The sequence below is a fragment of the Mizuhopecten yessoensis genome, unplaced genomic scaffold (assembly GCF_002113885.1).
Source record: "Mizuhopecten yessoensis strain PY_sf001 unplaced genomic scaffold, ASM211388v2 scaffold2111, whole genome shotgun sequence".
NCBI classification, from domain to species: domain Eukaryota; kingdom Metazoa; phylum Mollusca; class Bivalvia; order Pectinida; family Pectinidae; genus Mizuhopecten; species Mizuhopecten yessoensis.
The window spans coordinates 750,815-773,814 of NW_018404383.1; the positions used below are offsets into that span (position 1 = coordinate 750,815).

General features: G+C 38.3%; 1 protein-coding gene across 3 annotated transcripts; it reads left to right on the forward strand.

Moving 5' to 3' along the window:
- The first annotated feature begins 1,737 nt into the window (after positions 1-1,737).
- On the forward strand, positions 1,738-21,368 carry LOC110445198. Of its 3 annotated transcripts, none has more exons than XM_021489678.1 (2): positions 1,738-1,804; positions 4,540-5,500. In XM_021489678.1, exon 2 carries the CDS (start codon positions 4,541-4,543, stop codon positions 5,270-5,272), a length of 732 nt encoding a protein of 243 aa, XP_021345353.1. In that variant the 5' UTR covers positions 1,738-1,804; position 4,540; the 3' UTR covers positions 5,273-5,500. The 3 variants fall into 3 exon arrangements, with proteins under 3 accessions (XP_021345353.1, XP_021345354.1, XP_021345356.1); XM_021489679.1 differs by lacking the exon at positions 4,540-5,500 and adding an exon at positions 20,419-21,368 and having other exon boundaries at positions 1,763-1,804; XM_021489681.1 differs by lacking the exons at positions 1,738-1,804; positions 4,540-5,500 and adding exons at positions 14,896-14,947; positions 20,419-21,368.
- Positions 21,369-23,000: the final 1,632 nt, after the last annotated feature.

The following is a 23,000-nucleotide window of genomic DNA, read 5'->3' on the forward strand; positions in this document are numbered from 1 at the left end:
GACGTGAGTGTTTTCTAAAGTGTCTAGACGTGAGTGTATTTTAAAGTGTCTAGACGTGAGTGTATTCTGTAGTGTTTATACGTTAGTGTATTCTATAGTGTTCATACGTGGGTGTATTCTATAGTGTTTATACGTTAGTGTATTTTATAGTGTTTATACGTGGGTGTATTCTATAGTGTTTATACGTGAGTGTATTCTATAGTGTTTATACGTTAGTGTATTCTATAGTGTTTATATGTGAGTGTATTCTATAGTGTTTATACGTTAGTGTATTCTATAGTGTTTATATGTGAGTGTATTCTATAGTGTTTATACGTGAGTGTATTCTATAGTGTTTATACGTGGGTGTATTCTGTGTATTTTAGATTTTATTTGTTACGTAAGGTGAGAACATCACACGCCATCTGCATGACAAGATGGACAATTAGGCAATCAGGCAATATGAATGTATGTTGCAGGTTATATGACTGAAAAAATATTGTGTAGATCGGTAGGGATTAATTATTTTTTTCTCTCGAATTACCAAACATGTTATTCAGACCTATTGCATTGATTTTCAATATTTCTTCAGGTCTTTTAAATAATAATATGGTATTTATATTTGGTTTTGATACCTGGCTATGAAATAGAGAATTTCCATATCTCACAGTATTGTTGAGAGAGAAAAAAAACAGCGCACTTTGTAATCCTTCTGGAGTTTCCGAAAAATAACAATATTGTCAGCATATAGCAAAACAAAACATTAAAAAAAAATTGCAAACCGTTATAGGGGCTGGTCGGGGAAAACATTACAAAATAAATGGGTCTAAATGCGTTCTCTGGCCTTCCAAAAGTTATACCACGGCAATATGATGGCCGAGTTCTGCTTGCAATGTCCAGTTTTGACCACTGAAATCTCGGGGAAGCCCCGCGTAAATTTAGCGCAGATCGATTAATATATGTCACGTGGTTGTTTCGAAAGTGAATAGCACGCCGTCATGTGCCATGTCGGACTCAACTATCGGACAAGAAAGCAATACTATACGTAAATAATTGTTTTCAAAGGTCATGTATAATGCAAGTGTAGTATTCCTACCTATAAGTTGTTGTTACATATAACGGTATTGATACCTCGTGCATGTCATGACTTTTGCATGCATCTTTTTCTTTCGCCACGATGTTTACATTTGGCCTTGTTAATGACGCGCGTGCGGTAAAATTACATCACTGATCTGGGTCAATTGAGAGTTTTAGACTGTCAGGTGACGATTTAGGATTTCTTTAATATAATTATAATTTTTACTCTTAGGGAGTGAATTTCAGCAAAATTTGTATCGGTATATTTCATAAGAAGGTATTTTAAACATGTGTATGCCATTTTAGCAAATATGACATTTTTTCCCCGACCAGCCCCTTTAAATATTTTTTTCTTTTTGTTTTTTTAGTTCAAAATACGATTCTCCATCATTAAGGAACAAAGACAATCGAAACTGTGAGAAATGTCCCCCTGTCTTACCAAAACAAGGCTATTGTGTTTTTTTTTGTCCGAACTCAATTCCCCTGTCTCGTACCTCTAAATAGGTGAGCTGTGTTCATCACATACTTGTGTCACGTGGTCTATTATCGATGAAAACTCACTTGATTATTTCCCGCCATTTTTGCTGTCCTTTCACGTGCTCTTTTTCGTCATACGGCATAATGCGGACCTCTGATTGGCTGTCGTTTTATGGGCGGGGCCAGGGTGTCGGTAAAAGGACGTGCACCACTATGACAGGTAAATACGATCAGAAGCTGTCAACAGGTACGTGTGTAGCCGATAATTCAGGTAAGTCAAGCTTTATTTTTTCACAAGGCCCCGATCATGGAAACGTTTTCAATAATGTTAAGTGTGAGGGAATAGGAAGTGGATCTTTGTTGCTTTACTAAGTATAATGCAAACTAGACTATCGTATAAGGTACATGCACATGAAATACCATAGATTGGTGAAATATTGTCAAAAGGGATTTCCAAAAGAATATCGGTGTAAGGAAGCTGTAAGGGTAGATAAACAGGATTATCTTTTCATTTCGTTGCCATTTTCGTGATTACGTGTATCTATCGCCAGCAGGGATGTGATTTTTTCATACAGATTGTGGATCATGTCGCAAACATAGGAGAACGTCGTTCGTTTCATGAAATGTCTCGATCTCTAGTAAATAGACAATAAAGAATGAAAAATCAAATTGTATCAACTATCGTTTCAAAGGGATCTTTCTGGAAATATATCACTACATGTATTACAATCGTACACACAGGTACATAATCTATAAAAATCCGACGTCTAATATTTTAAAAAACCCAAACACCAAATACATGTTAACGCATTCTATAAATAGATTTAAACTTCAGAGATTCACTTGACCATGACTGAACAATGGTGTACAGTGTTATTTATTGGATAGAATTACATTGGTACGGTAATAAATAGTTGTATGGATTCTGATTTAAAAAAAAACCCATGGTAAGTTGTCCCAAATGCCTATGGCAAATCTCCACTCTTAACAAATTTCATATTTTAGAAAAGAGGGTATACCCCAATATTCGACGATAGGTCGGGCGTACAATGTAGTAACGTTAGTTCATTGATAAAGCCAGTGTGATATGAACGTGTACAATAACGTGACATAACTCACTTTCTGGCCATTCAGTCGACCCGATTTTCCCATCATAGTAAGCTACTACAAGAAATAAGATGTAGAATTGTTGTACATATATGTATCGTTGTACTACATATGTAAAAATGTCAATGTTTCCAGTAAAAAAAACACGTTTTTGGCGACAAATGTTTCAAAGCTACGGCGCGGGAAGGGACATTGTGAAAACCTGATTAAAATAATGCTCGGTTTAGTAATCTCTGGTTCATGTTTTAAATAAAGGAAAAAATTAAGTGTAAAGGAGAACATTTTGTCTTGCTATTTTAGTACACAGGGACCTGAGAATTAATTACAGCTATATTTGGACCTAAACTAAGGGGTTTAGATCGACTTCCGGTAAAATAGCACGCCCAATGATCGTATACAATGTCATGATCATTGGGTGCCATTTTTACCAAAAGTCGATATAAACCCCTAAAACATATCAAATTACTATTTACACCTTAGTTTAGGTTCCGATATAGCTGTAACAAACTATTAGGTCCATGTGTTTTAGTTCACCGTCGTCATAACCGGTACGTACTAAACCTCGCAAGCATACATTGATATTTTTCTTCGTTAGGCTTACACAAATTTATTGTTATATACCCAAGTAATCGGGACCTGTCGAAGGGATTTCTTTTTTATTTCCTGGGAATGTTACTGACATCTCTCTGGTCTAAGTGTTATTATTTTTCGGGTCGCTCAGATATCCAATATGGTCGCGCATGCCGCCATTTTGGAAAACAAAATATTTCAAACTTAAAGTCAAGTTCTGATGGGCCGATTTAACTGAAACCTTGCAGGAATGAACGGCTGGTGGTCCTGACAAAGCGTTGTTATTTTTCGGGTCTATCAAAAATCCAATATGGCCGCCAATGCCGCTATTTTGAAAACTATTTACTAGGTCAAGGTCACTGTTACTATTTATAGAAAATTGTCAAACAGTGAGATACATTTTCTGTGGCAAAGGGCATTCATGTGTTACACACTTCTCTAGTTTTACTCCAACTTGGTTGTGATAATTGACTGATTAACCTCGCACTGGTGAATTACATTTTTTTGTATGATGTATGACAAATAGTGTACTATGGGCGGATTGGTCGAGTGGTTAACACTCCGGCCTTCCAAGCAGGCGGCCGGGGTTCGATCCCCGAAGTCGCCGTACGCATGGAATATTAGAGAAAGTGTTTTTCTCCTGCACACAAAACTCCAACAACCCAGGTGGAGTATAAAATGGTCTGGGGTGGGTGTGATTATGATTATTTTTCCCACATACTTACAAATAAACAAATTCCAGACGGAATAAACATCGATCTGATTCTTCCGCCAAAACTCCAAAACCCTATGGAGTTGAGACTGAGGATTCACAACGAATGTATGACAAAACGGAAACAATACAATGACGTCACGTCGACAATTTATTATGACGTCATAGTTATGAGTTATCTCCTCCCTAGCAACAACGGGATCATCCTATGAAGTATGTGAGAAAATCCTGTCTTTGCCTTCCTCTGGAAAGACATCAGTTTCGCTTTTGTACTTTTATAATTCAAAGGTAGGATCAACGCCTATTGCGCTTTAACATAAGCGTCGGCCCCGCTTGGAATTTCAAAACAAGTTAAATCCAAAAAGGTATGGGTATAGGAAGTATTTTTCAACAAACGGACATAACTTTGTTAAAAAAGGGTCAGAATGAAAAAATAATACATGTTATCAGTAGTAATTATGAATAATCATTTATGCAGTTATCGGATCATTTTTATGTATCTACATATGACAAAAGAATAAAATAAATCAAATGTTGACCCCCACCTTTCTCGGATTTATTCGTTCAGTGTAAACACCGTAGTACATGTACAGAACTTCACGTCTTCTATTTTACAGTATGATTGCTCAAACCATCCTGATGGCGACTATGCTGACACTGGTCACTTCCTGTCCAAATGATGCGGTGTCCAAAGACTTCTTGGACTATCTTGATGACAGCGTGCTACATTACTGCGAGACCAACAAGGCCTCGGACTACATGGCCAACAGGACGGCCCTAATCGACTGCATCAAGGTCAGGTACCACAGTCTCAAGGTCACGATGTTTGGCAGGAACTTCGCGTCGCTAAGCAATGAAGCTTTGGACAAGCTGGAGGGCTATTTTGTGCGGGTTGTCGGTTCATGCTGGAATGCTTCCGTAGATCACACTGCTTTCAACGACTGTGTGGCCACCACTTACTACGCTACCTACAATTACACAGAAAATCACCTCAATGGCGACATCTCCAAGGAGTTTTTAGACTTCCTTAAATGTAATCTGTTAATCCCTTGTGAGACCGACCCAGATGTTCCGTCAGACGATCGACATGCGCTCATCGCGTGCATCAGAGAGGATTACCATCAGCTGAAGGCCTACGGGTTTAGCTCGGAGTTCTCCGCCATCACCTCCGACTCATTGGACGGCCTGGAGAGATACTTCGTGGGGGTAGTGATTGAGTGCTGGGACGATTCTATCAGTCACACCCAGTTCAACAAGTGTGTCGGCGACACATACTATCACAACTACGGCTACAAGCAGCGCACGCTCATTCACCTTATCACCAGGTTTTTAAACAAGATAAAGACATAAACTGTTGATAAGGTTATATTCAGGTTATATTGTCGAAATAGGATTCGGCTTATGTTCGTAAAGAATGGATTATAAGAATTACCACGAGATTTTGAGTGCTAGGACTGAAATATTCTACCATAAATCGGTTGCTATAGTTCACACTGTTACAGCCAGACTATGTATTCGGTTGAAGTTCAGTCTTTGTTACGGTTTGTGCAATGATTAAATGAATATTTTGAAATGTGACAGGTTGTTTATTTCATTCAATACGATTTATACAATACCTGGTATCGGTATTTAAAGTTGTAGACCAGGCATCACATCTGACCTGGTATCGGACTTGTACTGTTATAGACCAGACATGGTATCCGACGTATACCGTTATAGACCAGACCTGATATCAGACGTGTACCGTTATAGACCAGACCTGGTATCGGACTTACACTGTTATAGACCAGACATGGTATCAGACTTGTACCGTTATAGACCAGACATGGTATCTGACGTGAACTGTTATAGACCAGACCTGGTATCAGACGTGTACCGTTATAGACCAGACATGATATCAGACATGTATCGTTATAGACCAGACATGGTATCAGACTTATACTGTTATAGACCAGACATGGTATCAGACGTGTACTGTTATAGACCAGACCTGGTATCAGACGTGAACCGTTATAAACCAGACTTGGTATCAAACGTGTACCGTTATAGACCAGACATGGTATCAGACATGGTATCAGACTCATACTGTTATAGACCAGACATGGTATCAGACTACCGTTATAATAGACCAGACCTGATATCCGACTTATACTGTAATGTAACGGACCTGATATCCGAATTATACTGTAATGTAACGGACCTGATATCCGACTTATACTGTAATGTAACGGACTTGATATCCGACTTACACTGTAATAGACCAGACCTCATATCCGACTTGTACTGTAATAAAACAGACCTGATATCCGACTTATACTGTCATAGACCAGACCTGGTATCAGACGTGTACCGTTATAGACCAGACTTAGTATCAGACTTATACCGTTTTAGATCAGACATGGCATCAGACTTGTACTGTTATAGACCAGACCTGGTATCACACTTATATCGTCATATACCAGACCTGTTACTTGGCTTATACCGTTATAGACCAGACCTGGTATCCGACTTGTCCTGTTTTAGACCAGACCTGGTATCACACTTAAATCGTCATATACCAGACCTGGTATCACACTTATACCGTTATAGACCAGACCTGGTATCAGACGTGTACCGTTATATACCAGACATGGTATCGGACGTGTACTGTTATATACCAGACGTGTACCGTTATAGACCAGACATGGTATCAGACGTGTACCGTTATAGACCAGACATGGTATCAGACTTGTACCGTTATAGACCAGACCTGGTATCAGACGTGTACCGTTATATATCGGACGTGTACCGTTATAGACCAGACACGGTATCAGACGTGTACCGTTATAGACCAGACCTGGTATCAGACGTGTACCGTTATAGACCAGACATGGTATCAGACATGCAACGTTATAGACCAGACATGATATCAGACGTGTACCGTTATAGACCAGACATGGTATCATACGTGTACCGTTATAGACCAGACATGGTATCAGACGTATACCGTTATAGACCAGACATGGTATCAGACGTGTACCGTTATAGACCAGACATGGTATCAGACGTGTACCGTTATAGACCAGACCTGGTATCAGACGTGTACCGTTATAGACCAGACATGGTATCAGACGTGTACCGTTATAGACCAGACATGGTATCAGACGTGTACCGTTATAGACCAGACATGGTATCAGACGTGTACCGTTATAGACCAGACATGGTATCAGACGTGTACCGTTATAGACCAGACATGGTATCAGACGTGTACCGTTATAGACCAGACATGGTATCAGACGTGTACCGTTATAGACCAGACATGGTATCAGACGTGTACCGTTATAGACCAGACATGGTATCAGACGTGTACCGTTATAGACCAGACATGGTATCAGACGTGTACCGTTATAGACCAGACATGGTATCAGACGTGTACCGTTATAGACCAGACATGGTATCAGACGTGTACCGTTATAGACCAGACATGGTATCAGACGTGTACCGTTATAGACCAGACATGGTATCAGACGTGTACCGTTATAGACCAGACATGGTATCAGACGTGTACCGTTATAGACCAGACATGGTATCAGACGTGTACCGTTATAGACCAGACATGGTATCAGACGTGTACCGTTATAGACCAGACATGGTATCAGACGTGTACCGTTATAGACCAGACATGGTATCAGACGTGTACCGTTATAGACCAGACATGGTATCAGACGTGTACCGTTATAGACCAGACATGGTATCAGACGTGTACCGTTATAGACCAGACATGGTATCAGACGTGTACCGTTATAGACCAGACATGGTATCAGACGTGTACCGTTATAGACCAGACATGGTATCAGACGTGTACCGTTATAGACCAGACATGGTATCAGACGTGTACCGTTATAGACCAGACATGGTATCAGACGTGTACCGTTATAGACCAGACATGGTATCAGACGTGTACCATTATAGACCAGGGGTGAGTTTTACCAAGCAACTTAAGTCACGCAAAAAAAATCCAACTTACGAATTTCGTAAGTATAAACTTAAGTTACGAAGTGTCTGTTTTACTAAAGCGTTCGTAAGTTTCGTCGTAAACTTAACTTACGAAGATTTCGTAAGTTACGATTTCGGAACTCTCTTGTGTTGAAGGTAGGATTCATCTTAGTAACAAACACCACGCAAGCGCAGTCGCCAGTTTCGCCTTTTTTGCAAGATTGGCAGCATGCCTACATTTGACGTATACGTAACGGTCACGTCATTGATAAATAGATGTGAAAAGAGGGGGTTTGTTTCATACAGTCTACTTCACTTCAACTAGGATAAACAACAACAACAAAATCGAAAGAAATGTTCTTGTGAATACCCCCGCCATACTGGGAAGGGTTAGGGCAGAGAATATCTCGTGGTGAGGTGGGATCTATGTAAGAATCGCGGTTCTGTACAATTAAATTGTGTCCAAGCTCATGCTTATGTTAGTGAAGGCAAATTCGTCACATTAGTAATGGTTTCAGCTAATAATTCGTCCGAATATAGAATGCAAAGTATCAAAATGCCGACGTTCACCAATACAGAAGATTTTACTGAAATGTCTTTGAATAAACATTGTTGTAAACACGCCTGAATGATGTCACGCAGCAACATTTGTGACGTCAGTCATTCCGTGGTTTGCTCAATGTTTGATACAAACAACTCCAAATGTGTGTGTTTAACAATGATTAACATTGAAATAAATATAACTTTTCTAGGTTGTGATAGTTGAAATGCTGTTTACGTAAGATCGTTATTTTTTTATATACAATCAACCAGCAACAACAATTCACGGCAGGGTCGGACACTGCTTTTTTATTTGTTTTAAGAACAAAAATAACCAAAAAACATTTCCACGCCAGCTTGATTTGCCACTTCTATCATTCAAGCACAATTCAGTAAACTACCGTAATAATGTATACAATGTACGTAGTGGAATATACATGCAGTCATTTAAGTCCATGATTAAAATCAAACCATATTTCAACAATATTGTTTTTTCTTTAAGTCCTTTAAGGTCAACGTTACAGGTACTTTTGCCACGATTAGAAAAGTGCTGATTATACTATTTTTTGCAATGCTTCAATGAACGTGACGGTGCACGTGGCATCCTTTGATTAATTGAGAGATGTTCTACGCACAGGATTCTAACCGCGGTTCTTGATTGCTGACCAGTCAGCGGATTCGCACATTGCTGACATATACTATAGAAAATATCATTTGAAGGAAAGCTAGATAACTGGCGTGATTACTGTCTGAATCATATCAAAGTAAACTAGCTACATTGTATTCTTGTGTGTTTTTGTAGGTAATTGGATCCAGAAATATAAAAAGTTATTTATCAAAAATGTGTACCGATTTACCATCCTTCTCACGTATGGTTTGTGTACCATAGCTCCTAAATACTTACACAGTTGTAATATCAACCGTCATAAATATATTCAGATTATTAAAAAAAAAAAAAACATATTATTGTGCCTGCCGTGTAGAAGATGTTACTTGAACCTTAACATAATTATGGTCTTTCTTTACTGTACTGCTACAGTATGTCCTTTTATTTATTTATTTATCTATTTATTTATTCATTTCAACAAAAAAGTATCCCTTGTTTCCTCTCCTCTGTGTAGAGTATGTTACCACAATTTGTACGTGTAAGATTGATCGTATTAGTTGACGAGATGTCCAGCGCACAGACCAAATGTTTTAGATCGTCGTCATGTTACAAGCGATTTTATAACTGTTTAAATTAATAATATTGTTTTTTCTTCTTATACCGCTTCTTGTCATATTGTTTGAAAGCTGTGCCTGTGCTGATGATAACAGTGACGTTATTTACGTCACATCTTCTGTAAATATGACGTGATATGACGTGATATGACACAATTACGTCACCGGGTTGTATATGATTGGTTTGAACATATTCTCATATGATGATTATCAATATCAGTTTAAAGACCCCCAAAAACAAACACGGAGACTGTATCTACATTTCCTTTTCTTTTTACGCCTCGATACATTTACCTATTTTATCTCTAGTATTAATTGTTGTAGCAGGAGCTAAGGATTATGGCAACAATTTTTGTTTAAAAAAAAGAAGACAAAATTAAAATGCAATTGTGTCTGTTTGAAGAAATCATCCAATAACATATGGGCTGGGATGAAGTGAGATATTTGATGTCGTTCACAAGCCACCCGTCAAAGAAACCTGTAGCGCTAAATAAATCCATTTGAGTTAAGAAAGTTCATTACTTAAGACAAAATCGTAAGTTAGGGTAGCCCCTAAGCTGTCGTAATTTGCGATGGTTTTTTACGCGTAACTCAAGATACGAAGTTTAGTAAGACGGAGATTTAACGTAAGATAAGGTTACGATAAAATCGTAACTTAAGTTGCTTAGTAAAACTCACCCCAGACCTGGTATCACACTTATAACGTTATAGACCAGACATGGTATCAGACGTGTACCGTTATTGACAAGACATGGTATCATACGTGTACCGTTACAGACCAGATATGGTATCAGACGTATACCGTTATAGACCAGACCTGGTATCACACTTATACCGTTATAGACCAGACATGGTATCAGACGTGTACCGTTATAGACCAGACATGGTATCAGACGTGTACCGTTATAGACCAGACATGGTATCAGACTTATACCGTTATAGACCAGACATGGTATCACACTTATACCGTTAAAGACCAGACATGTTATCAGACGTGTACCGTTATAGACCAGACATGGTATCACACTTATACCGTTATAGACCAGACATGGTATCAAACGTGTACCGTTATAGACCAGACATGGTATCAGACGTGTACCGTTATACATCTGACCTGGTATCAGACGTGTACCGTTATAGACCAGACCTGGTATCACACTTATACCGTTATAGACCAGACATGGTATCAGACGTGTACCGTTATAGACCAGACACGGTATCACACTTATACCGTCATAGAGCAGACCTGGTATCACACTTATATCGTTATTGACCAGACATGGTATCAGACTTATACCGTTATAGACCAGACATGGTATCAGACGTGTACCGTTATAGACCAGACCTGGTATCAGACGTGTACCGTTATAGACCAGACCTGGTATCATATGTGTACCGTTATACACCAGACATGGTATCAGACTTACACTGTTATAGACCAGACGTGGTATCGGACTTACACTGTTATAGACCAGACATGGTATCAGACGTGTACTGTTATAGACCAGACATGGTATCAGACATGTACCGTTATAGACCAGACCTGGTATCAGACGTGTACCGTTATAGACCAGACATGGTATCAGACGTGTACCGTTATAGTCCAGACCTGGTATCAGACGTGTACCGTTAAAGACCAGACCAGGTATCACACTTATACCGTTATAGACACCAGACCTGGTATCAGACGTGCACTGTTATAGACCAGACATGGTATCAGACGTGTACTGTTATAGACCAGACATGGTATCAGACATGTACCGTTATAGACCAGACCTGGTATCAGACGTGTACCCTTATAGACCAGACATGGTATCAGACTTATACCGTTATAGACCAGACATGGTATCATACGTGTACCATTATAGACCAGACCTGGTATCAGGCGTGTACCCTTATAGACCAGACATGGTATCAGAAGTGTACCGTTATAGACCAGACCTGGGATCAGACGTGTACCGTTATAGACCAGACATGGTATCAGACGTGTACCGTTATAGACCAGACCTGGTATCAGACTTAAACCGTTATAGACCAGACATGGTATCAGACGTGTACCGTTATAGTCCAGACCTGGTATCAGACGTGTACCGTTATAGACCAGACCAGGTATCACACTTATATCGTTATAGACACCAGACCTGGTATCAGACGTGCACTGTTATAGACCAGACATGGTATCAGACGTGTACCGTTATAGACCAGACAAGGTATCAGACGTGTACCGTTATAGACCAGACATGGTATCAGACGTGGACCGTTATAGACCAGACCTGGTATCACACTTATACCGTTATAGACCAGACATGGTATCAGACGTGGACCGTTATAGACCAGACCTGGTATCACACTTATACCGTTATAGACCAGACATGGTATCAGACGTGAACCGTTATAGACCAGACATGGTATCAGACGTGTCCGATTAGATATCAGACGTGTACCGTTATAGACCAGACAAGGTATCAGACGTGTACCGTTATAGACCAGACATGGTATCAGACGTGTACCGTTATAGACCAGACCTGGTATCAGCCGTGTACTGTTATAGACCAGACATGGTTTTCAGACGTGTACCGTTATAGACCAGACATGGTATCAGACGTGTACTGTTATAGACCAGACATGGTTTTCAGACGTGTACCGTTATAGACCAGACCTGGTATCACACTTATACCGTTATAGACCAGACCTGGAATCAGACGTGTACCGTTATAGTATTGTCACCCTATTATAAACCTCAAACTAATTTCAACATAATTTATTTCTGGTTTTTTCATACAGGTTGGTTTATACTGTGTAACAGAAAAAAATCCACAAAAATCAACCTTTGGGAAAATGCTTTTTTTCCGCCCTATTAGGATCATGAAAATAAAAGTAATTGCTTACTGGACCAGAATTGAAGTGTAAATATCAACCTCCTGTGTAACACTGAATAGGAGGAATTAACTGTATTGCAAGACCAATCATTGCACAATACATCTTAGCCACACACAAAAATAGTAACCATCACATTGAAAAAATATCACACCATGAATATTGCTAAAAGCATTTAAAAGTCGAACATATTAGCTTTTGTTGCATTTTTAAGACAGAATATTAAGTTAATCACAACATCAATATCGATACTGGCTTTGTAGAAATGCATTGAAAACTGATTTGTGTATTTAAGTTTCATAAATGAGGAGTTTCTCTTTCACATATTAGAATTAATGAATGTTCAAAGTTGGCCTGCGGGGCTGACTGGGAGCTGTTTTAAAGTCCAAATTGAACAATATTTCAATTTATGCATATAAGATTTTAACAATATCTTCAGCAAAATACTGAAAAGTGCTCTAAACATTTTCTATGCAAGTTATTCTTAGCAAAAATGCCATCTTGGTCAAGATAATCTCCAAAAAATGAATGAAGTCAGGTTGATGAAAACCTCACCTCGTGCAAATTTGACTAAACCGTTAAAAATGGCTAAGTCAATGTTTTTGGACAACAGAAACGTGAATATTTGTTTGGGGTTTAATCAGATTGCTAAATATTTTGGCAGGAATTACCACCATAACATGGTCCTCTTGATTAAGGGGAAGTAAGGTTAAACTCGTATCTTATTATTTTAACAGTCAATTTTTGTTCTTTCTAACACTAGAACAGAATGGGGGTTAGTCCGAACTATTCTGACGTTTTAACGACTTTTTTGATATCGGTCTGTCGATATGAAAACAAGTCGATAAAACGTCAGAATAATTCGGACTAAATGGGGGGATACGTAATTTTCAATAAATGATGAAGTTGTATGAATGTTTAACTTCATATTTATCTCACAAAAACATCCGTTTTATCATTGCTTTACTGGCAAAATCATTTGTAAATCGGACAAAACCAGTGCACAAAATCGTTGTTCACAATCATGGACTTTGCCATTTTTTCAGTGTTGAGGCAAATTTGCATGAGATGAAGTTTTCACCATCAGAGCTTGGACACATTTGTACACTTATCTTACCAAAATTACCATTTCCGTTAAGTTCTGCACATATACAAATGGATATAAAATGCTTGTCCTTTTTCAAATGACATGTTACAGAAATAGGTAAATTGTTTATTTTGAACATAAGTTAACACCAAATCGGCACAATTGGTCAAATTAGATGACTGATATTTTTTTTGTATGTGAAAGTACCATTTTTCGTGCATTAATATTAGATAAAATGTGATGTTTTACTGGTTACTATTTCGTTTACATAATATCATAACTATGGTTTTAACGACATTGACTTTCAAATTTCCATATCTCACAGTATTGTTGAGAAAAAAACCCAGCGCACTTTGTAATCCTTCTGGAGTTTCCGGAAAAATAACAATATTGTCAGCATATAGCAAAACAAAACATTAAAAAAAAGTGCAAACCGTTAAAGGGGCTGGTCGGGGAAAAAATTACAAAATAAATGGGTCTAAATGCGTTCTCTGGCCTTCCAAAAGTTATTCCACGGCAATATGATGGTCGATTTCTGCTTGCAATGTCCAGTTTCGACCACTGAAATATCGGGGAAGCCCCGCGTAAATTTAGCGCAGATCTATTTATATATGTCACGTGGTTGTTTCGAAAGTGAGGCAATGAAGATAACAACAATAGCACGCCGTCATGTGCCACGATGTTTACATTTGGCCTTGTTAATGACGCGCGTGCGGTAAAATTACATCACTGATCTGGGTCAATTGAGAGTTTCCGACTGTCAGGTGACGATTTAGGATTTCTTCAATATAATCATAATTTTTACTCTTAGGGAGTGAATTTCAGCAAAATTTGTATCGGTATATTTCATAAGAAAGTATTTTAAACATGTGTATGCCATTTTAGCAAATATGACATTTTTTCCCCGACCAGCCCCTTTAACTATTTTTTTCTTTTTGTTTTTCTAATTCAAAATACGATTCTCCATCATTAAGGAACAAAGACAATCGAAACTGTGAGAAATGTCCCCCTGTCTTACCAAAACAAGGCAATTGTTGTTTTTTGTCCGAACTCAATTCCCCTGTCTCTTACCTCTAAATAAGTGAGCTGTGTTCATCACATACTTGTGTCACGTGGTCTATTATCGATGAAAACTCACTTGATTATTTCCCGCCATTTTTGCTGTCCTTTCACGTGCTCTTGTTCGTCATACGGCATAATGCGGACCTCTGATTGGCTGTCGTTTTATGGGCGGGGCCAGGGTGTCGGTAAAAGGACGTGCACCACTATGACAGGTAAATACGATCAGAAGCTGTTAACAGGTACGTGTGTAGCCGATAATTCAGGTAAGTCGAGCTTTATTTTTTCACAAGCCCCGATCATAGAAACGTTTTCAATAATGTTGAGTGTTAGGGAATGAGAAGTGGATCTTTGTTGCTTTACTAAGTATAATGCAAATTAGACTATCGTATAAGGTACATGCACATGAAATACTATAGATTGGTGAAATATTGTCAAAAGGTATTTCCAAAACAATATCGGTGTAAGGAAGCTGTAAGGGTAGATAAACAGGATTATATTTTCTTTTCTTTGCCATTTTCGTGATTACATGTATCTATCGCTAGCAGGGATCTGATTTTTTTCATACCGATTGTGGATCATCTCGCAAACATGTGAGAACAGGAGAACGTCGTTCGTTTCATGAAATGTCTCGATCTCTAGTAAATAGACAATAAAGAATGAAAAAGCAAATTGTATCAACTATCGTTTAAAAGGGATCTTTCTGGAAATATATCACTACATGTATTACAATCGTACACACAGGTACATAATCTATAAAAATCCGATGTCTAATATCTTAAAAAACCCAAACACCAAAATACATGTTAACGCATTCTATAAATAGATTTAAACTTCAGAGATTCACTTGACCATGACTGAACAGTGGTGTACAGTGTTATTTATTGAATAGAAATGCATTGGTACGGTAATAAATAGTTGTATGGATTCGCATTTTAAAAAAAACAACAGCGTAAGTTGTCACAAATGCCTATGGCAAATCTCCACTCTTAAAAAAATTCATATTTTAGAAAAGAGGGTATACCCCAATATTCGACGATAGGTCGGGCGTACAATGTAGTAACGTTTATTCATTGATAAAGCCAGTGTTCCATTCGTGTTGATATGTACGTGTACAATAACGTGACATAACTCACTTTCTGGCCATTCAGTAGACCCGATTTTCCCATCACAGTAAGCTACTACAAGAAATAAGATGTAGAATTGTTTGTACATATCTGTATCGTTGTACTACATATGTAAAAATGTCAATGTTTCCAGTAAAAAAAAGAACACGTTTTTGGCGACAAATGTTTGTAAGCTACGGAGCGAGAAGGGACATTGTGAAAACCTGATTAAAATAATGCTCGGTTTAGTAATCTCTGGTTCATGTTTTAAATCCTAAGTGTAAAGGAGAACATTTTGTCTTGCTATTTTAGTACACAGGGACCTGAGAATTAATTACAGCTATATTTGGACCTAAACTAAGGGGTTTAGATCGACTTCTGGTAAAATAGCACGCCCAATGATCGTATACAATGTCATGATCATTGGGTGCCATTTTTACCAAAAGTCGATATAAACCCCTAAAACATATAAAATTACTATTTACACCTTAGTTTAGGTCCAGATATAGCTGTAACAAACTATTAGGTCCATGTGTTTTAGTTCACCGTCGTCATAGCCGGTACGTACTAAACCTCGCAAGCATACNGTCGCGCATGCCGCCATTTTGGAAAACAAAATATTTCAAACTTAAAGTCAAGTTCTGATGGGCCGATTTAACTGAAACCTTGCAGGAATGAACGACTGGTGGTCCTGACAAAGCGTTGTTATTTTTCGGGTCTATCAAAAATCCAATATGGCCGCCAATGCCGCTATTTTGGAAACTATTTACTAGGTCAAGGTCACTGTTACTATTTATAGAAAATTGTCAAACAGTGAGATACATTTTCTGTGGCAAAGGGCATTCATGTGTTACACACTTCTCTAGTTTTACTCAACTTGGTAGTGATAATTGACTGATTGACCTCGCACTGGTGAATTACATTTTTTTGTATGATGTATCAGAAATAATGTACTATGGGCGGATTGGTCGAGTGGTTAACATTCCGGCCTTCCAAGCAGGCGGCCGGGGTTCGATCCCCGAAGTCGCCGTACGCATGGAATATTAGAGAAAGTGTTTTTCTCCTGCCCACACAACTCCAACAACCCAGGTGGAGTATAAAATGGTCTGGGGTGGATGTTGCTGTATCTGTGCTTTAGCATTCAAGTGAGATGGCACTATAAATAATACCGTTGGAAGCACGGTCCCACTACAAACAGAACACAATACATCTCCAGCACACACATGCATACACACATAGGGAGATATTAGCCAGGTGGCATAGGACTAGTATTTAGCGCCTGATTTTGCATTGATTGATATATATGCTAATTGTATTGACTGTTTTAAATTGTATATCTATGTACTGTAAAGCGCGTTAGAGTGGCTTATGTTAGCTAGATAGGGCGCTATATCAAATGTTGTATATTTATTTTATTTGTTTACTATTCTCCTTGGACATCATTATTTCAACAACAAAATACTGTTAGACTCATGTGACCGTTAAGGCCCACGGACCTCTTGTTAATTTAACTAAGCATTTCTTGTTTATTTACGTTTAATAATCTTTGTTTTATTACATTATATACAGCAGATACATGTACATCATTCTCAAACAAATACTCAAGACCTAGAATCGTCAATTCATGCTTTAAATTACCCATCCAGATAACATTTTCACTCAAACACTCGTCATAACATGCCTTCAGAGTACAATTGTCTGTGCACTTTAGTTTTAACCAATATTTAATAGCTCTTAATTTTCTAGTATCTAACAATGGTAATCTTCCTAATTCTTGGTTCACTAAATCATTGCTTGTACTTTTTCTTACTCCTAAAAATTTCTTACCAAATGCTAAATGTGCCTTCTATTTGTATCATAATTTATGCATTATGGAATCCCCATATTTCTTATACATAACCAAATATACTTGATGTATGTATCAAAAACAGACAAAGCGTTTCTAGATCTAAAGAGTAGTTTCTAAAGAGGACATTAGTGAAAATAAAACCTTTCTACCCTGTTCTAAATAAAAATAATAATAATATACAACATTTGATATAGCGACCTGTCTTGCTAACATAAGCCACTCTAACGCGCTTTACAGTACATATATATACAATATTATACAGTCAATACAATTAGCATATATATTAATCAATACAATATTGAGGAATTCGCAGGAGCTGCCTTATCAGGGGCTAACTACTAGTCCTCTGCCACCTGGCCAATATCTCCCTATGTGTGTATGACTGTGTGTGCTGGAGATGTATTGTGTTCTGTTTGTAGTGGGACCGTGCTTCCAACGGTATTATTTATAGTGCCATCTCACTTGAATGCTACAGCACAGATACCGCAACATCCACACCAGACCAATTTATACTCCGCCTGGGTTGTTGGAGATGTGTGGGCAGGAGAAAAACACTTTCTCTAATATTCCATGCGTACCGCGACTTCGGGGATCGAACCCCGGCCGCCTGCTTAGAAGGCCGGAGTGTTAACCACTCAACCACTCGACCAATCCGCCCACAGAGTTCTGCTAAATGTTTCTGAATTTTGCGAATTTACCATTACATTTCATTATATTTTATCAGAATACTTACACTCATTGTCAACAATTTGTAGTTTCTTATCAAATGTCCACCGTTCCTTTTTATTTTATTTTATTTTCCACCATTTCTAAATACTACAATATTGTTTTTTTTCTGTATTAACCTTAAATTTCAATTCTTTATTTTAAACACTCGGAACTATCCAACATTGATTGTAGTCCTTCTGGGGTTTCTTTCTTTATATAAAACATAAATGCGCAAAACTTCCTTTACTTACGTATCATTGGTTGGCGGAGTGTCGCGTAAAGAGCCTCGTGTTGTACTGTAGGGAGATTCTTGATTCGTTTAATACTTGTTTATATTGGTAAGTAGAGTGACGCATACTGGAATTTGGTCGCATACCCCTTTATTTCCAATATTATCTTCGTATCGAGAGGTAATCGATAAAAAGAAGTCGTTCAAGTAGGAACGCCTTGTCGCATTCCTTTCGCTAATGAAGTAAAGAACGGTATGATTTCCTATTTGGAAAAAAAATCCGGAATGTTTAGTATAACAAGAGTTTTCTTGTTACAATTTGAAAAGAAGCTAGTGCATTCCCGATTCTGCTAGGGAAAAGATTAATAGAATCTCGCGTCGGTCTGTTCCGTAGACAGGGATATCTCAACCCGAGTGGAAGAGTTTGGTTGGTCAGCACGAGGCTTGCCGAATGCTAGCCAGCCAAACTCTTACACGAGGGTTGAGGTATCCCTGTCAGTGGAACAAACTCAGGTATGATTATTTTTCCCACATACTTACAAATAAACAAATTCCAGACGGAATAAGCATCGATCTGATTCTTCCGCCAAAATCCTATAGAGTTGAGACTGAGGATTCCCCATTCACAACAAATGTATGACATCACGGCAACAACACAATGACGTCACGTCGACAATTAATTATGACATCATAGCGCGCGTCAGCTGTCTTCCCCTTCCCCGTGTAAAATAGAGTTATCTCCTCCCTAGCAACAACGGGATCACCCTATGAAGTATGTGAGAAAATCCTGTCTTTGCCTTCCCCTGGAAAGACAACAGATTCGCTTTTGTACTTTTATAATTTAAAGGTAGGATCAACGCCTATGGCGCTTTAACATTAGCGTCGGCCCCGCTTGGAATTTCAAAACAAGTTAAATCAAAAAGGTATGGATAAAGGAAGTATTTTTCAACAAACGGCCATAACTTTGTTAAAAAATGGTCAGAATGAAAAAATAATACATGGATGCACAACTTCAGGTGTTAGTGATCATATCTGGAAACTCTTTGAAATTCGTTCATTACTTAAAAAGGAGTTGTCCGGACAAACTTTTTCTACGGACAGATATACTGATAGACAAGCTGATTCTAGTATACCCCACCACCCCACCCCCAACTTCGTTGTGGGAGTTATAATAAAGTGTATAATAGTTTTATTATTAAGATTATTTCATTATTCTTATATAATTGCATATCTTTGTCTATAACAAACTCTCAACCTTAAGTAGTTCTCCAGAGGAAAGGTTACTTTGGCAGAATACATATTTATGAGTTATTACTTATTACTGCTGCACATAACTTTAAAACACGCGTAATATAATAAAGTGTTTTGGTATGATACCACACAGAAAATGTATCGGTATTTATCATAATAAAAATTAATAGTCAAAATTTCAAGATTATGTGAAATTGGGCATTGATCATGTTTTTGGCATGCTAAAAAAGTACCGGATTTGATATTACATGTACATAAACATGATTCTGTAGACAGAGTACATATATGGGAAGTTTTCAAAATAGTTTGAAATATAGACTACCATTGTAACTATATGAAAGCAATTTGACAATGTTGGTTATCTTCAAAATTTAGCGAAAATGTTGCATGTTTTTCTAATTAAAAGTATCGCTACGCTTACTTCATGTCTACCAATATGACATATTTAGTATCAAACTTACAGGAAATTTTATGCACAATACACTTTCATTATTCATCCCATCAAATATTAACCCCACTTTTATCGGATTTATTCGTTCAGTGTAAACACCGTACTACATGTACAGAACTTCACGTCTTTCTTCTATTTTACAGTATGATTGCTCAAACCATCCTGATGGCGACTATCTTGACACTGGTTACTTCCTGTCCAAATGACGCGGTGTCCAAAGACTTCTTGGACTATCTTGATGACAGCGTGCTACATTACTGCGAGTCCAGCAAGGCCTCTGACTACATGACCAACAGGACGGCCCTAATCGACTGCATCAAGGTCAGGTACCACAGTCTCAAGGTCACGATGTTTGGCAGGAACTTCGCGTCGCTAAGCAATGAAGCTTTGGACAAGCTGGAGGGCTATTTTGTGCGGGTTGTCGGTTCATGCTGGAATGCTTCCGTAGATCACACTGCTTTCAACGACTGTGTGGCCACCACTTACTACGCTACCTACAATTACACAGAAAATCACCACAATGGCGACATCTCCAAGGAGTTTTTAGACTTCCTTAAATGTAATCTGTTAATCCCTTGTGAGACCGACCCAGATGTTCCGTCAGACGACCGACATGCGCTCATCGCGTGCATCAGAGAGGATTACCATCAGCTGAAGGCCTACGGGTTTAGCTCTGAGTTCTCCGCCATCACCTCCGACTCATTGGACGGCCTGGAGAGATACTTCGTGGGGGTAGTGATGGAGTGCTGGGACGATTCTATCAGTCACACCCAGTTCAACAAGTGTGTCGGCGACACATACTATCACAACTACGGCTACAACCAGCGCACGCTGATTCACCTTATCACCAGGTTTTTAAACAAAATAAAGACATAAACTGGTGATAAGGTTATATTGTTAAAATGGGATTCGGCTTATGTTCATAAAGTATGGATTATAAGAATTACCACGAGTTTGCGAGTGCTAGGACTGAACTATTCTACCATTAATCGGTTGCTATAGTTCACACTGTTACAGCCAGACTATGTATTCGGTTGAAGTTCAGTCTTTGTTACGGTTTGTGCAATGATTAAATGAATATTTTGAAATGTGACAGGTTGTTTATTTCATTCAATACGATTTTTACAATACCTGGGATCGGTATTTAAAGTTGTAGACCAGGCATCACATCTGACCTGGTATCGGACTTATACTGTTATATTTACATTTGCATGGCATTGCCACTATATAGCCTCTTTGAAAACTGTGTCGTTGATGGGACTTTATTACCATGCATCACGAGACACAATTCTTAGCGTATTAATACAACACTGACCGGAACTACAATATCCAATATAAATAAACATAACGGCTGCTGAAATATCGCTGGGCATTGTGAGATTTGACAATGTCATTGTAAAGTTATGTGCAAAATAAAAAATAAAATAAAAAAACACTTATTACAACGAAAACAAGACCAAGGTCTGCAAGCGTACAAAATGCACATCGGTTGAAATCACTAATGCCGGCAATGGAAACAATTTTAACGCTCATGCAATTTATCAGAAATATCGTCTGTTTCACTGAACTGATCAACAGGGGTTCCTTACAAATGTCTGAAATACACATTCTGTAGACCTACTGACACATATGTTACAGACCTACTGATATGAGTCACAGCACAAATAAACATTTCACACATTTGTAACGAACCTGTGCTCCGTCGCAAAATCACTCACTTCAAACGCTATCATTTTCACACGTCTCGCATCCACCATTACTCAGTTTCTGACGACATGTCAAATAACGAGGATGTTATAGAATCTACCGACTGTTGTCAGGTTCCCATACAATCAACAAATACATTCACGCCTAGATTCTTCACACAAAATGAGCAAAGAGAAAAGTTCGAATTAACTTCCAAAAATAACTCCCTCGTGGAGGGCAAGGTCTGATTTCCGGTGTTCACTGTATTTGTCCATGCGCGTTTGTTCCGGGGAAAAATCGAAACAAATTCAAATCTAACTTTCAGCTCGGAGTTCTATTGATAAACTTAAATCACACTATAGACATATCATACGCAATTGTATTGATACTGCATTAGGGAATACAATTGAAGTGTTTGTTAAAATTTCAAAGAACTACTTTGTTTGCCAATCAGCACGTGACAATACGCTGTTCAAACTATTGAACGAAATTGTGTGGACTGTCGATAAGGCGGGCATTTTTAATTTTAAATATAAATTATAAGTTAAAAAAAGAACATAGGAGGCAGAGAAAACGTAAATATAAGTATTGAACTGTTTTTGTATGGTATTGATAATCTATTTGAATGACACAGCTTTGCAAGCAAACAAATCATAATGCGCTTGACCAGACATGGTGTCCGACGTATACCGTTATAGACCAGACCTGGTATCAGATTTGTACCGTTATAGACCAGACCTGGTATCGGACTTACACTGTTATAGACCAGACCTGATATCGGACCTATATCATTATAGACCAGACCTGGTATATACTTGTACTGTTATAGACCAGACCTGGTATCAGACTTGTACCGTTATAGACCAGACTTGGTATATACTTGTACTGTTATAGACCAGACCTGGTATATTCTCATACCATTGTGGACCAGACCTGATATCAGACTTTTACCGTTATAGACCAGACCTGGAATATATTTGTCCTGTTATAGACCAGACCTTTTATATACTTGTACCGTTATAGACCAGACCTGGTATAT